The 15,977-nt window shown below is 34.5% G+C and overlaps 2 protein-coding genes across 2 annotated transcripts in view; both read left to right on the forward strand.

Moving 5' to 3' along the window:
- Positions 1–5,042, forward strand: part of LOC144031517 (tyrosine-protein kinase fyna-like) — a 28,034-nt gene extending 22,992 nt beyond the window's left edge. The window contains exons 11-12 of the mRNA XM_077538766.1: positions 989–1,120; positions 3,423–5,042. Of these exons, the coding sequence (XP_077394892.1) occupies positions 989–1,120; positions 3,423–3,631 (341 nt within the window). The 3' untranslated portion in view covers positions 3,632–5,042. The remainder of the gene's footprint in view (positions 1–988; positions 1,121–3,422) is intronic.
- Positions 5,043–8,438: 3,396 nt separating this feature from the next.
- LOC144031800 (E3 ubiquitin ligase TRAF3IP2-like) lies at positions 8,439–14,033 on the forward strand. The gene is made up of 9 exons (XM_077539225.1): positions 8,439–8,585; positions 8,662–8,795; positions 10,577–10,667; positions 10,803–10,975; positions 11,796–11,884; positions 12,649–12,717; positions 13,156–13,245; positions 13,540–13,614; positions 13,693–14,033. The coding sequence occupies exons 1-9, from the start codon at positions 8,572–8,574 to the stop codon at positions 13,849–13,851; spliced, it is 894 nt and encodes a 297-aa protein (XP_077395351.1). The 5' UTR covers positions 8,439–8,571; the 3' UTR covers positions 13,852–14,033.
- Positions 14,034–15,977: the final 1,944 nt, after the last annotated feature.

Genomic DNA, 15,977 nt, shown 5'->3' on the forward strand with positions numbered 1-15,977 from the left:
ATTGTGATAAAGTCCATTATTTTCTGTAATGCAATTAAATAAGCAAAAATGCCACACATTCTGGATTCATTACAAGTCAGCTGAAATATTGCAAGCTTTTTATTGCTGATTATGGCTTCTTTTTTTTTTACTTGGTCTGAGGAAATATTCTAATATTTTGAGATAGGATATTTGAGTTTTCTTAAGCTGTAAGCCATAATCAGCAATATTAAAATAATAAAAGGCTTGCAATATGTCAGGTGATTTGTAATGAACCCAGAATGTATGGCATTTTGCTTATTTAATTACAGAAAATAATGGACTTTATCACAATATTCAAATTTTCTGAGACAGTCCCGTAAATGAAAAAGATTCAGATTTTTTTTAAAAGTGCAATTAGTCGGGTCTTTCATAAATGTAAGAATACTTTTAAATTCTTGTGAACAGTAATTAAAAAAAAAAACGGTAAGATACAAAAAAAATTGGCCCTTAAAATTCTATTTTCTAATGAATTTCTGGGACGAAAATATTAAAATAATTGATTCATGGTTTTATCAATCGATATCAGGCTCGAAAAAGAGAATCGATTTGATATCGATTATTAGATTTTTATTTATTTTTTTTAACCCAACCCAAGTTTGAATGTCGTTATCTCGTTCTGTGTTAATGTGTTGAAAAATAAAAAATAAATCCCAGTTAAATTGGTCAGCCGATTGGTTAGGTTCTGAATGTAAAATCTTCCAAATGTTATTCAATCTTTTTTAATTAAGGTAATTGATTGATTGAATTATGTTTTATTTTATTAACTGTTCTTATTGCTGCTGGAAATGTAAATTTCCCAGAGGGAGCCATCCCAAAGGGATCAATCAATAAAGTCAAGTCTAAGTCTAATGCTAGGATGATTTTTTTTCAAAAATGTATTTAATAATGTTGAAATTACAAGTCCTACTTTTTAGAAAAAAATGCTAGCATGACTTTTTTTTTTTTGTGTGCATGTGATTATTTGTAGGTGCAAAGTTTCCAATAAAGTGGACTGCACCCGAGGCGGCGCTCTACGGGAAGTTCACCATCAAGTCCGACGTGTGGTCCTTTGGCATCCTGCTCACAGAGCTTGTGACCAAGGGCCGGGTGCCCTATCCAGGTGCGTGTGGTGCGACTTTTTTTTTTTTTTGTGCGGCCTTTTTCCGTATTCATGCATCGCGTGTGAACGTGGAAGTCTGCCGAAGTGTCGGAGGCTAAAAACGGATCGGCGTGTTGCATAATGTACGGTAACATCTTGCATGATAAAACGACATGCTCTCAGCGGAGTTTCATCGTGTAGGACAGTGAAACGACAGTAGTCAACATATAGTCTACATTTTTTTGCAGGATATGCAAAGTACAGTATAAATTACATAGAAACTACTATAGTACAATAGTACCTGGGCAAAATGTAATTATTTCCTTGACCATGGTCCTACTACAACTACTCTACTGTGCCACTATACGTCGAATAGTGCTCATCTAGTCCACATCCAGTCCTAGGCCCTCTCGAGGCCTCATCTAGTACCCCACAAGTTCTCATCTAGTAATCAAGACACCATTTCCCGAGTTGCTCTAATGGGTGCCACTAACAGTGTGTTCTTGCTGTTATGTGTTAAATGCAGATATCAAATTTCGTGTACATCACAAAAAAAAATTGATACAATGATGATTCTTCTCCTCTAGTCCTCACCCGGTGCTCTTGTAGTACTCATTTGCAGCAGAGAAAATAGCCAAGATGGCTGGAAGCGAAACCAAAAATCGGTTCAAGCCTCTAAAAATAGACGGTGGACCAATTTTCCACGTTGCGCGTGAGTGAGTTTTTCATGAATTATTAAAAGTGGAACTCTGTGTACTTCACTCCTGTCTCTGAAGAGACCACACTTGAGTTCAGTTAGTGATGTAATTCACATGGTCACAAGATTTCTTCTTACAGACCTTTTTTTTTTTTTTTTATAATATTTGTAAACAAAAGGCACCAGATTACTTGCTGGTGGCAGAAAGTTATTGACTACAGATGAGTTGAAGTGAAAACAATGGCTGCAGGCTCAATTTGAAAAAAGATTAAAAAAAAACAAAAACCTTAATGAATCCAGTGGAACCTATGTTGAAAAAGCACATCTGTGGCATTAATGCGAGCAACAGAAAAGTCAGTAAATTAGCCAGTCCCTCAATGGTCATGTTAACGATGTTGGAATTTCCACCATCTCGGTTTTTGAACCAAAGTGACTTCCGTAGGACTGTGTAATTAATTGAAATTCAATTACAATTTTTACACGCCACAATTACAAAATTGGCATAATCGTGGACATCAATAAAATATTATTAATGCTAATTTTGAGTTGTTTAAATGTTTCAAAGAAATTTATTGGTCTTAATATTTTTTACGTTTAAACATTTTCTTGTTTGGTACCAAAAAACAAATGATCGTCCTAATCATGATTTCAATTGTTACCATATTAATCGTGATTAATATTTTCTTCATAATCGAACAGCACTAACGTTACGTCCCATCTTCTTTTGTACTGACTCTTCACGGAAAAAGGCTTTTCATGGCATTTACCCAGTTTTCTCAAGGCATATAACTTCAAAGTGTTCCTTAACTCGTGATATCAAAATTTAGCAGTAATACATTTGACAATAATGCATATATTTGTGGAAACGGGTCAAGTTGTATTTTACAATTTTAAAAACGTGCAGAATTTCACAAGTTACTTAATGTTAAAGATTAGGTGGCTCTTAATGTGAAAAGAAAAATGCACTGAGCTGTCACCAAGTGCTTACAAAGGCAACTATGCCATCTAGTGGCAGAAAAATGACCGACACATATCAATATCACACTATTTTTTTTTACAGTACATCTTTTTAATTGTAGCTCAATTATTAACAAATTACTGTATCAATGACTAAAAGATAAACACATATTTCTATTAGTTTAACATTTTTTCCACTTTTATGTTAAGTGTATGAAAATAGAAAAAATATTTTATTGTACATTCAGAACAGATGTAAAATTTGCAATTAATCGTGAGGTAAATACTGAAGTCATGCGATTAATTACGATAAATAAAAATTAATCGCCTGAAACCCTTCTAAATAAAATATGGTTCTACTCCAAAATTGTTCCACTTTTAGACATTCTACTGCACCATTAGGCACATTGTACCATCTCTAAAATATTTGTTCTATTAAGCTTCAGTGCCTGACCTACATTACACCATGAAGACAAAACGATATCCAACCGCAACGATCCACTCCGGTCTGAATACGATCGCACTTTCCGTTTTTCTTTCCACCACCTCCGCCAAGCACCAAAACACTCTTTTCCACTAGTTAAAAAAAAACAAAAAACAAAACACAACAAATCATCAACGGACTGCTTAAAGGTTTCATTCACATGATGTCTCCCCCATACGGTGCAGGCATGAACAATCGAGAGGTGCTGGAGCAGGTGGAGAGGGGCTACCGCATGCCGTGCCCGCAGGACTGCCCCACGTCGCTGCACGAGCTGATGGTCCAGTGCTGGAAGAAAGACCCCGAGGAGAGGCCCACCTTCGAGTACCTGCAGGCCTTTTTGGAGGACTACTTCACTGCCACCGAGCCTCAGTACCAGCCCGGGGATAATCTCTGAGTGGCTTTTTTTCCCCCCCAACTGGCCAACAGAGGGAGCCAGACACCCTGCTAGCTTCCTTCTCGCACCCAGGTGACTCCTTAAAAAGCTGATTTCCTCACCTCTTCCAAGCCACACATGCATACACAACAGCAAAATGACTATCAGGAGGGAGATGGGCCTGCCATGGATGCAAAAAGATGACAACTTGTGTAACTTGTACGTAGTGTAAATACAAAAATTGCTTGTGTACTTTCTGTTGGTTTCATTCAACATTCTTACTTTTTTTAATATGTTTTGGGAAAACTGTTAATCCAAGGTGAATTGTAGGAGAGCTTGTAGGTAGACTGCAAAGATAAGTTCATGTTCATAATAATAGAAAATGAACGGCCCCCAAATGTCCCCCCACCCTTTTTTTTTTTTTTTGTCAAATCCTCAGACTGAAAGCAAATGTGAACACCTTGAGATTCACAATTTACCGGCAAGGATCACTTCTTCTGATCAGATTAGAAGTGCAACTATAAGTACGAGTCCTGGAATTCACCCATATTAGCTACTTCAAACGAAAGTACTGTAAAATCCCGTGAATAACACTTATCAAAAAAAATAGAGAGAGATCCCAATAGAGGGGGGTCACATACAGGGGGATAAGAAACAAACATTTTTCACATTGTTAAGATGTTTACCAGTAGTGTCCTAGGAAGTACCTCTGTGTTGTAAATAAATAAATACATAAATAAATAAATAAATAAAAAATAGAATCACTGATTTAGAACATATTTCATGCACAACAAAACACAATATGCTTCACATACTGTAATTAAAAGTACAGCATTTAAAAACAGTTACAGAGTTAAGGAGATTTAAAAGAAAAGTAAATTAAAAAAAATAGCTTACTAAAAAAAAAAAAAGCATACTGTGCAAGAATAATTTTTTTTTGAAAATACTTAGAAATACCTTTGTCATATCATATGTATGGGAAAAGTGGGTCATTTTTAATCTGGATTTAAAGGCCCATGACGCAGGATTAAAAGTTTTTGCACATTTGCGACCCCTCTGGCGAAACGCGGAATGGACGACAGCCACGTGCACGGCCGGGGATCATGAGCATGACGTCATGCTCAGAGCAAAAGTTCAAGTTTCCGGCCCAACAGAGGCAACATTATTTCACTTTAGAGGAAAATAGGGCCAACAGTCATTATGCCACAGTAGTGCCTCCTGTCCATTATACAATTCTTAAAACATGTGCGGGTGAAAAATCGGGTTATTTTAACACTTCAATTTGAGTCTTAAGTTGCCCCTTTAAAAGCATTTACACTTTATTGGTACGTTTCAAGACTTTATTCGTTCACATTATTCACTGTTTATAAATGATAGCAGAAAATTAGAGGAGCGTATTTCACACAAGTACAGAGGGGAGAAATATAAACACTTTTTAAAGGTGATTTCAATGGTGCGTATTTAATTAAACACGGGTGTGCGTTATTGACGGGATTTTTACAGTAGTCAACTTCCTGTTGAATTTCAAGCCTGAATCCTTAATACTTTTTTGTGTGTTCTGTTATGATAGACGTGTCCACCCCATTTTGTGTTTGATTAATGAAACTGGTGTCCAGGGCTGATATCTTCCAGGGCGGACAACTGTGTGAGTTTTGGGGGCCATGTTTGAAACGCTTCTAATACAAACATTTTCAATAGAATGCACACGCTTGGATAAATTGTTTTAAAAATGTTTTTTAACGTTTTGAAGCCTCCAAAAAGAGGCTGCTCTTGATTGTATAAAAAAAAAAAAAAAGAAGTCACATTATTTCAAGGGTTTTTTTTTGTTTCTTTTTGGTTTTGTTTTTTTTGGTGAGTCACTAAAACTTGTCACGATGCTCAACCCACATGCAGTCAAGAAAACTCAAATTCCTCGCAATTCTGCATCTTGTACTGAAAATTCTCATTTGGAAGCAATCAGACAAAGCCGAGTAGTCCCTCTTTGAAGGATCTCCCGAAAAAGCCACAATTAGCATAAAATGGCAGTTTTGAACCAACCAAGCCATCAGACTCTTTTTGTCTTTTCGGTAGACGTCTCACAAGACTTTTTTTTTTTTTTTTTTTTTTTTTTTTTTTTTTTTTTTTTGTGGTTCATCTCATGATAGACATGTCATGCCCACCAAATTTTGCGCAAAATCAAACTGGCTTTGGGGTCTAAAATCTTAAGAGCATCCATAGAAACAGCCAAAATGACCATAAAGTTGGCCTATTTTTTACCAAAATGGTCGACTTCTTGTGTCTTTTCAGGCACCAATAAAATGAAAATGGCTTGAAGACAATTCTATCTTTGATGGACTCCTGGAAACGGTCAAAATGAGCCAATGTCCACTTCAAGCCAAAATGGTGGACTTCCTGTCTCTTTTCAGGCATGACTTCTTGAGACTTTTTTTTTTTTTTTTTTTTTTTTTTTTGTGGGTCTCCTGATAATAGAAATGTCGGCCAAATGTCATGTTACTAAGTGAAACTGGCTTTGAGGGCTGAATTTTCTTTGTGTACTGCTACGACAGCTTCTCATTTTCTCAAGGAACTCTGATGTACTATAACACCCGTTCTTGCCTTTTTCCTCTTTAGTAAGATTCATCTATTGTAAGACAGGATTTCCCAAACTGGTTACGCACATCAACTTGAGAATTGACACCCTCCCCTGCACCATAACTGCGTTTTCGGTCCCTGGCGCCAGTTTGGGAAACCCTGTTGTAAGGTAATGCCTTCTACTAATTGCCTATTGAACTCTTCCACCCTGCACCGACACAAAGTGCAAATGCAAGCGAGCACTTGAGTGGCCATGCAAGCAAAAAACAAACAAAAGAAATGATGAAAATAAAACTGCCGCTCAAAGAATGCCAAACATGCGTTCGAGACCAAACATGTTTACATCCTTTTAGAGTGTTTTGTGCGTCGATGCCTGCAGCGCTTGGGAGCGTTCCATGCCAACCCTTCCTGTGCGTGTCTTTTTACGTTGCTTTTTCTGTCCCTATAATTTATTGTCTCTGTCTTATTACATTGTACATGATTTGAAATTAAAAACAAACAAAAAAAGCCTTGCCATCTACCATTTGGTGAGTCTTCTTTTGCAAGACTGCGACAGAAATGTCAGCAGTGTCTGCTACGAACATTTTGTTTTTTTCCACTCTGGGCTGCACGGCAGTCACTGGACGCCAACATGACAAACGTGAACGCAACGTATATGCAAATCAGCTACAATGCGTCCGCCAGCTACGAGAACAATGATGGCTTTTAATTGGCTGTCATTTAAAAAAAACTTGTACAACCTTTAATCTGAATGTTTTGTGTAGCCGTCATCAAATATATTATCTTAATCATTGCATAATTTTTCAAAATTGTAATTTTATTTATTCTATTTTTTTTCCATTTTCAGTCATAAACTGTTGTAAACGTTTGTTGAATATAAAAAGATATCCTAATTAATTATTTGTATAAATTGATTATTGTTCAATTTGTTATGTATTACAAAATATATGTACTGTTTATACATAACTATCAAAGCTGTGTACAAAAGAAAACCAATAAGACACACTAAAGATGCTTTTTTTTATTTTTTTTATAGTAATGTTATAGTGCATATCGTTGCTGCAATATGAAAAACACGTGTCAATTTTTGCCATTTTTTACATTTTTATGTTTTTGAGATTAAACTGAATGCGGCCATCCCAAAAATATATATTTAAAAAAATAAATAAATAAAAATAATTAAAAAAAATAAAATAAAAAGGACAAAAATGTGACATGCGTGTTTATATTTTTATGTTTTTGGGATGAAACTGATTGCAGCCCCCCCTCCAAAAAAAGGGGGAAAAAAAAAATAAAATTAAAAAAAATAAATAAATAATTAATAAAAAAAAAAAAAAAAGGAAAAAATGTGACGAGTGTTTACATTTTTATGTTTTTGGGATGAACTGAATGCAGACACCCAAAAAAAAGAAAAAGAAAAAAAAAGAATTTTAAAAAAGGGAAAAAATGTGATGAGTGTTTACATTTTTTTATGTTTTTGGGGATGAAACTGAATGCAGACACCCAAAAAAAAAAGGGGAAAAAAATTTAAAGAAAAAAAAATGGGACGAGTGTTTACATTTTTATGTTTTTAGGATGAAACTGAATGCAGACATCCCAAAAACCTAAAACTGATAAAATGGTCATAAGTGTTTTTCACATAGCAGTGATGGTCTACAATCAAAAATACAAGATAATTTTTTTTTTACTTATTTAATTCGACACCATCTTCTTACAGTTGGATCATTTTAAAAAAATGTATTAGAATATTAGGTTCCATGCAGTTTTACTAATATAGTAATATTCAAATATAAAGTAAATGTTGGTTAAATATAATAACACACTTTTTAAAAAACATCTAAGATATTTGTATTATTATAGAAAATATTGTTTAATTTATTAATCCTTTCCTCTGTCCTAAAAAAAAAAAAAAAAAAAAAAGAAGTATACTCTTGTGTTTTATTTTGGAGTATTCGAGTTTTTCTTCAAAATAAACACTAAGGCAAAATTAGCAAGAACAAGACAAAGTAGTAAACGTCTTCTTGGTAAATGAAATGAGTCCTATTACCTAATATGTCATTATGTTAAAAAATAAATACAATAAAAAAAGCAAATATGAATATACAAAAGTCAATATCTGTCGCGCAAAAGCGGTCACTGGGTCGTATTTGGATTGTCTGTTAATGAATGATAATGACAGATTTTTGTCTGCAGCGTAGTAGCCTTTCTGGACGATCTGGCTTGGCAACACGCTCAGCTATTTGCTGGGCTGCAATTAATTGGACTTGGGCGTGGAGAATTTGCATATAGCAGCGATAGAAGCAACACACATACCTGCACGCAAAGAATCCAGCGCCGGAGTGGGGATGTGCGACATACCACGAAGGCGAGCAGGTGGCCGCATTTGAGCAATGTCTTCACACAGGTAAGCAGCTTTGCTAAGGAGTTTACTGACTGCTACACTACTGCATTTTGGTGGTAATAAATGTTGTTATTGTCAGAATGGAGGATGGAAACGCTTGGATGGAAGAAGTGGCGCAACTTGAGCTTCCTCTGCCGCTCAAGTCCGAGGATGAGGATGATGGGAGCCAAACTGCCTTTCCACTTGCTTGCCACTACATGCACCAAACAAATGGTAAGAAAAAAACAGGAGGTCCAGTTTTTTGTGACTTTAGTGACTAGAGATGTAACGATATCCAAACATCACGATACGATAATTATCACGATATTGTGGGGCCTTGGTGATATTTAAAAAAGATCTCAATATAGTAAAAAAAGAGAGCTCATACTAAAAAAAAAAAAAAAAGCACAATATTGTGCTTTTGTACATAACAGCAATGCATATAAACCACCTACAATCTCTAATAACAATATTGAGGCGCTTATTTGGAAATGCAAGCACACATTGATCGCTTCACAAGCAAATTTGGTTCCCCTTCATCTGACAATTAGCATAGATTTTAAACATAGAAGGCCAAAACATCCCTAATGAAAATTAAATTGCACTAATAAACTAGCCACTAGAGGGTGGCTAGAACTGCACAAATGGAAATCAACCTGACTTTTTTAACAGATGTATTCCTTTTAAATATTATGAACATGACGACGACGATATTGTGGCAGTTTTAATATCACCATATTGCCCTTATCGTGACATCCCTATTAGTGACTAGACATAAATATGGTGACTATTGAACCAAAGCCAAGTGATTTTTTTTTTAAAATACTTTTCCTAATGCATTTCAATGGCCATCAATTAGAAGTGGATTTTCACTCTTCACTACGGAGTTTTCAATTTTAGTTTTGTGTTGTTCACTCATTTTTGTTAACTGTTATAATCTTGATCAGCACATGATTTTATTATATTTATTATATTTTTTGATACTATGAAAATGTCATATTAAAAAAACACAATATATACCGTATAAAAGCTGCAAAAAAATTACCTTGTCCAAAAACTACCAGAGGAAAAAAAACAACCACGAAGTTAATATAGAAATAGAAATGTTTAAAAAGAAATAAAACTACCAAATAAAATAAATTACAGTGAATGACCAAAATTGATTTCCTTCTCATATTTCAGCCTACTTTTTCTTTTTTTTTCTTTCTTTTTTGTTGGTAGTATCTCCTGTATTCTTGTAAGCTACAGCATTATTAGTGAAGCCGTCTCATACATTTTGCGTTTTCCAATTTGATGGACACAAATGGCAGCGCCACCACTTCCTGCTACACTAATCATGCAAATATCACATTCAATGACAGGAGTGCCTCTCGAACAGTGGTGAGCAATTTTTGTGCTCAAAGGACAAATTAGGTTATTGTTTTTTTAAATGCATAAATGGGCTGAGTCATTTGTAGATGAGACAATTAAAACAGTTAGAATGTCTATGTAAAAAAAAAATGCATCTATTAAGTTATTTAGTTATATAATAATAATAATAATAACAAGAATAACAATAATAATAACAAGAATAACAATAATAATAACAAGAATAATAATTTAGTAGATTTTTTATTCATATTTATATTATTATTTTTTTATTGTTTATTATTATTATTATTATTATTATTATTATTATTATTATTATTATTATTATTATTATTATTATTATATTATAAATGTGTAATTTAAAATAATTGAACAAGTATTTAATAAAATAAATAAATATAACAATAAATAAATGTTCGATGTATGTAGCCTATATGGAAAATTAAAATACCAAATACAAGAACAGCATAAAGGAGGAATTAAAAGGAAAAAATTAAATCTAATTGAACCACCTAGGAAAATGCAACATAAGATTAAAGTGTAGCATGGTGGTGTATGGTAAATAATAACCATAGTCCATTAATGCTGCAGCATATTTTACAATTTGTGCAAAACGGTGTAATATTGAACGTGTTTATACCCCACAGACTTGCACCCTGCGATGTGTCCTGACTTGAGTCACCACTGCACTCGGTGCTGCCAACGGCGTCGAATCCCCGAGCCGCCCTCCCAAAACTGGTAAGACTACAAACAACAAACTTGACACCAGGTTTTGCAATATGTTGTTGTTGTTGTCTGAGAGTAAGTACAGAATGTGAGTACTTTTGCGACCTCTGCCCTTTTGAAACCCTTCGGTCTTTTTTTGTGTGTCAGGCTACGACATCAGGTGACACCGAGCGTCTCGATGAACGTGCCGCATTTCTCTGTGCCGCCGGAAGAGCTCATATCGAGGGTCGGCGGCGTGACGACGATACCGACGGCGGCCTCCTCGGCGGCAATGGCGCCGCACGTACAACAGAGACGAGGAAGCCTGCCAAAGGAGTCGAGTGAGTCGTGTTGTGGTTTGGCACTCAACATCTCCAATTGTGTGATTACAGCACATTATTCCCGTAACTTCTTAATGTCTCTCTCCGTGTTGCGTTGGTTAACCAGAAACCAGGGTATTTACTGGCACAGGAGGGGCGGGGCTAAGATAATAGGTGACATAAATTGCAGTCGAACATCAAACACGTGACAAGTCACCCACAAATGAAACGTACACGTGTTATTCAGAATTTCCATAGTTGCATAAGAAAAATTAAGAAAAACAAGAGAATGCCTCACAGACATAAAATTTAAAAAGATAATGCAAAAAAGTCTTATGGTAACTGTTTATCAGCACAGTAAACCTATAAAATAAAAAAAAATTGAAAGGCTGTAAGTGTCTGTCAACTCACAAGCTAAAAAATTAAAAACATAAAATTTATCCAATTCAATTCATCATCACATCATCAACAGAAAAAAATGGAAAATGTCCTAAATGTTCATTAACATAACAATAAAACTAAAATGTGGAAATGCTGCAATCATCATCAGAAAATAAGTAAAGCCATCAACCCATCAACACAAAACTTATAAAACGCGAAAATGTCATCACAATCCATCATCGTAAATGTCAAATGAGTAGACGAGAAAATGTCCTAATTGTCCAGCATCATGGAACTAAAACTATAAAATGAGGAAATGTCATTTTTCATGATCACAGAAGCAAAACAAAAAAAGAGAAATGTTGTTAAACCATCATCAAAGAATTCAAACACACAAAAAATGTAAAAACTCATTGTATTTAATGAAAAATTGATTGATTTTGATGTATTTTGTGTTCAGGAAAGATCTTCATCACTCACTCCTCGGACTTGTCTTGTGAGATGATCGGCCTCGTTGACTTGCTGTCCAAACATGGCTTCCAGCCTTCCGTAAAGCTAACTTCTTTTTCAAAATACACAAATATGTTTTGATTTTTATAGGCAGTGGTGCTTTCCCCATTGAAATGAATGGAATCGCCATTAATCCGTTCCAGCCTCCATTTAAAAAATAATAATAAAAAATGTTTATCATTTGTTTTTTAACAAGGATAATAGCACTCCATATTTTTATATTTAAGAAAGACTTGTAGTGATAACATAATTGTAAATGTCATTGCTTCCTCTTCTGCTGTGTGCGCCTTGACCACATGGGGGGAGAACAGAATAATACAGACATATACTGATATACTTGGAGACAAACACAAGTCCTCAGTAAGCTCCAGTAATGTTAGTCGATTTTTGAAGAATGTATGCCTCTAAGTACAGTAGTTGTGCCACCATTTGGGTTCATTATATTTTTCTTTTGGGTTATATAACCTATGACACCAATGCTTGTTAGCTTGCAATGTTTATTAGCCTGTCTATAGCATTCTACATTGTTAGCAATAAGCTAAACTGACTTTCCTATGTGGTTGTTTTGAATAAATGATGCTTAATGCTCATAATTTTTTATTTTTTTTTGGTAAAAAATAACTGGAGTGGCAATAATCAGCTTGAAGCCTCTTTTTTTGACTGCCACCAAACAGTAATCTCAAATTTTGTGCAAGTCAATTAATAAATTGTCCAAACGGTGAATACTGGGACACTCGTATCTCGCATCAAGGCACCACTGTATTATATGAAAATTTCATAATGCTGGAATGTTAATGACACAGATGGACACAATTGATGAGACCTTTACAAATATGGACATCACCACCTGGGAGGACACCATCATTAAAGACGTAAGTGAACGGCAGTTTATATATATATATATATATATATATATATATATATATATATATATATATATATATATATATATATATATATATATATATATATATATATATATATATATATTTTTTTTTTTTTATTTTATTTTAATTAAACATACCCTATTTGGTCATTTAAGATTTCTTTAAAATATCTGTAATTATTTTCTATTTATAAATAAATAAATAAATATATATATATATATATATATATATCACGACAACAAAAGTGAGCACAATACAAGGCACTGGGTTATTAAAAAAAAAAAGTGAGGATTGAGAACTACACAATAAATAAAGATGAAAACTATATATGTTTACTATTAAAAAAAGAACAAAAAAAACAAAATTATTGAATGATCAAAAATGATTGAAGTATTCCAGCAATTCTTTTTATTTTCCTGGCAGTCATCCACCCCCATCATTGTGGCAATCAGTCCGCGCTACAAGGCAGACATTGAAGGCCGAGTTGTGCACACAAAATACATTCACTCCATGGTAAGACATACACTGCGTAGAAAAAGTCCACACCCCCCTGTTCAAATACCTGTTTTTTTGTCATATAAAAAAAAATTGAACAAGACAAATTTTGAAAACTTATTCAACTATTAAAGTGACCTATGACCTCCGTTTTGAGAGGGGAAATAAAAATAAACAAGATAATGTGGTTGCATAAGTGTGCACACCCTCTATAAATGTGTAGAATTTTTATATCCATTATAACCGTGTTTTAACAGAATGAGCTATTAATGTTATTTTCTTATTTTATTATTATTATTTTTTTAAATTTAGATGCAGCATGAATTCATCCAACAGGGCAGCTTGAACTTCCGTTTCATCCCTGTGCTCTTCCTCGACGCCTCCCAGGTTACATTCTCCTCCTCCACGTTGTTTGATTGACGACGTACCCTGTTTAGAGTTTGCCCGTGTTGTGTCGCCGTGCAGAAGGACGTCCCGGGCTGGCTTCAGAACACTCGCGTCTACCGCTGGCCGCGGGACGCCGACGACCTGCTGCTGCGACTGCTGAGGGAGGAGAGGTTTGTTCCTCCTCCGGTGCCCGTGGAGCTCGGCGTCGTCATCACAACCGTGGCTGCCACTCCTTGAATACTACTATTATATCTCCAGGTGGATAATTACAGAATTGGAGGACAATTTAAGCGTCAAAAATTTTGAAAAAAAATGTGATTTATTTGATCATTTTGTTACATCTTCAGTGGGCGGGGGAAACGTTAATAAACCAACGTCAGAGTAGAAGTACGGCTATACGAAATATGTCCGGGATTACAAGGAAAACATCAACAATCATACCAATTTTTTTTTTTTTTTTTTAAATGTTATATTTGATATGAAAGTTGGTCATTAAAAGGGAGGAATAAGGGGGGGGTTGATAATCGAGCTATTTTTGTATTTTACTTCTACTTGTGTTATTCTGTATTTTTTATATATATATATGTATAAAATTAAAATACCACAATTTTTTGGTTTCATTTTGTTTGGGGGGTTTTAGCAGCTTCAACTGAGGAAATGTGATTTGAGGCATAAGTGTTTTGATTTCAAAGTTTAGAACTGTGCTATGGTTTTATGTCACTAGGGGCGCTCTTTCCTGCTAAGTCATTTGACACCCCCTTCCCTCCAGCACCCCCATTCTTGACCTCCAAAAAAGGTGTGTGAGAGCAGCCGGGCTAAGAATAACCCCTCAGCGGCGTAAAGTGAGCTCGTCGCGTCGTGTTCCGTGTTCTGCCCCGTGCAAATATCAACTGCTCCCACCCCCTAACGCGTCCCCCTCGGCCAATGCCTCAGCACTGGCAGCTCCACATGCACCCGTAAACTGCACTTGTTTATGATTATTCATCTTTTTTTTTTTTTATCTCCAAAGAAGAAGAAGTGATCAGCTATGGAATAATTGACTTAACTGGACTTGATTTGTGCCAAAATCCAAAGGATTCTAACCTGATAAAGTGGTCAATATGGCTGACGGTAGGCTTGATTGGCATGACTTGTATGTGTGTGAGATCAAGTCTTCGTCGCCATTAGAAAAATGTATTTAAAATGGCTGCAAGAATCATCTTTGTCCATGTGTGGTGTCAAGATTTGGATTTACTTTTCATTTTTAAATAGGAAATCCCCAAAGTAGCACCAGTTGAATGTATTTCAGTCAGGTATGTTTCTAAGTGGTAAAAGTCCATTAAAATAAGGAGATCATGCTAAATGACATTGACCTATTGGGCTCGCACCTCCCTTTTATCTTATTTTGTGACTTCCAAAGTCAGCTCTTGAAATATATGAGTGATGTACTGTTTACATCAAATTGTCATTTTTACTCTACCACGACCACTTTTGGCCAATTGAAACCAATGGAAACTACATTTCGTTAGCTTCATCATCATATAAGATAGTAAAAAATATCAATGCACTTGCTAAAAAATACATAAATAAATAAAAAATAAAAAAGTTTTTTCTTGTTAAACAAAAACATTTGAATATGAAAATGATAACATAACTTACTGGTACCAAGTTTAAAAAAAATTATAGATAAATAAAATACTAGTGTGCTTGCTATTTTTTTCTTTAGTCTACTACCATAATTTGCCAAAGTTGTTTTTAACTTACTGTTTCCAAATCAATGCAAAATAGCAATGTACTTGCTGAAAACAAAAAATAATAATAAAAATCTTATTTTCTGAAAACTATGAAAACCATACTATTAGGCTAATGCTTTGCATATTTGCCTGAATTGTTTTTAACTTATTGGCATCGAAACAATAATAATAATAATAATAATAATAATAATAAATCACCAGTGCACTTACTATAATTGTGTGTGTGTGTTATTTTAGTTGTTTTCAATATGTGTTTGAATATGATATCAGCAACTATGCTATTATTCTCATTGCTAGCCTAATAACGTAATTGCCAAAGTGATTTTAACTTATTGCTTCCAAATCAATACAAAATATCAATGTACTTGCAGAAAATTGTGCTTTTTCTCTCTTTCCGAAAACATTCAAATATGACTTCATTTTTCGTAACATTATTATTATTAGGCTAATGTTAGCCTAATTGCATCCAGTAATTGCCCAATTTCCATTTACTGTTACCAAATTAATTAAACATAATAGCTTACACGCAAAAGCATTCAAATATGACTTTAGCAACTATGCTATTAAGTGAGGGAAGTATTTATTTATTTATTTATTTTTCATACTTCCTTGTTTACTCAATGAAATCAT

This window comes from Festucalex cinctus, chromosome 12 (genome assembly GCF_051991245.1).
Source record: "Festucalex cinctus isolate MCC-2025b chromosome 12, RoL_Fcin_1.0, whole genome shotgun sequence".
Classification (NCBI taxonomy): domain Eukaryota; kingdom Metazoa; phylum Chordata; class Actinopteri; order Syngnathiformes; family Syngnathidae; genus Festucalex; species Festucalex cinctus.

Coding starts and splice junctions, on each gene's coding strand:
- LOC144031800 (XM_077539225.1), top strand. Junction 12,718..13,155: donor AGGACACCATCATTAAAGAC/GTAAGTGAACGG, acceptor TTTTCCTGGCAG/TCATCCACCCCCATCATTGT. Junction 13,246..13,539: donor CAAAATACATTCACTCCATG/GTAAGACATACA, acceptor TTTTAAATTTAG/ATGCAGCATGAATTCATCCA.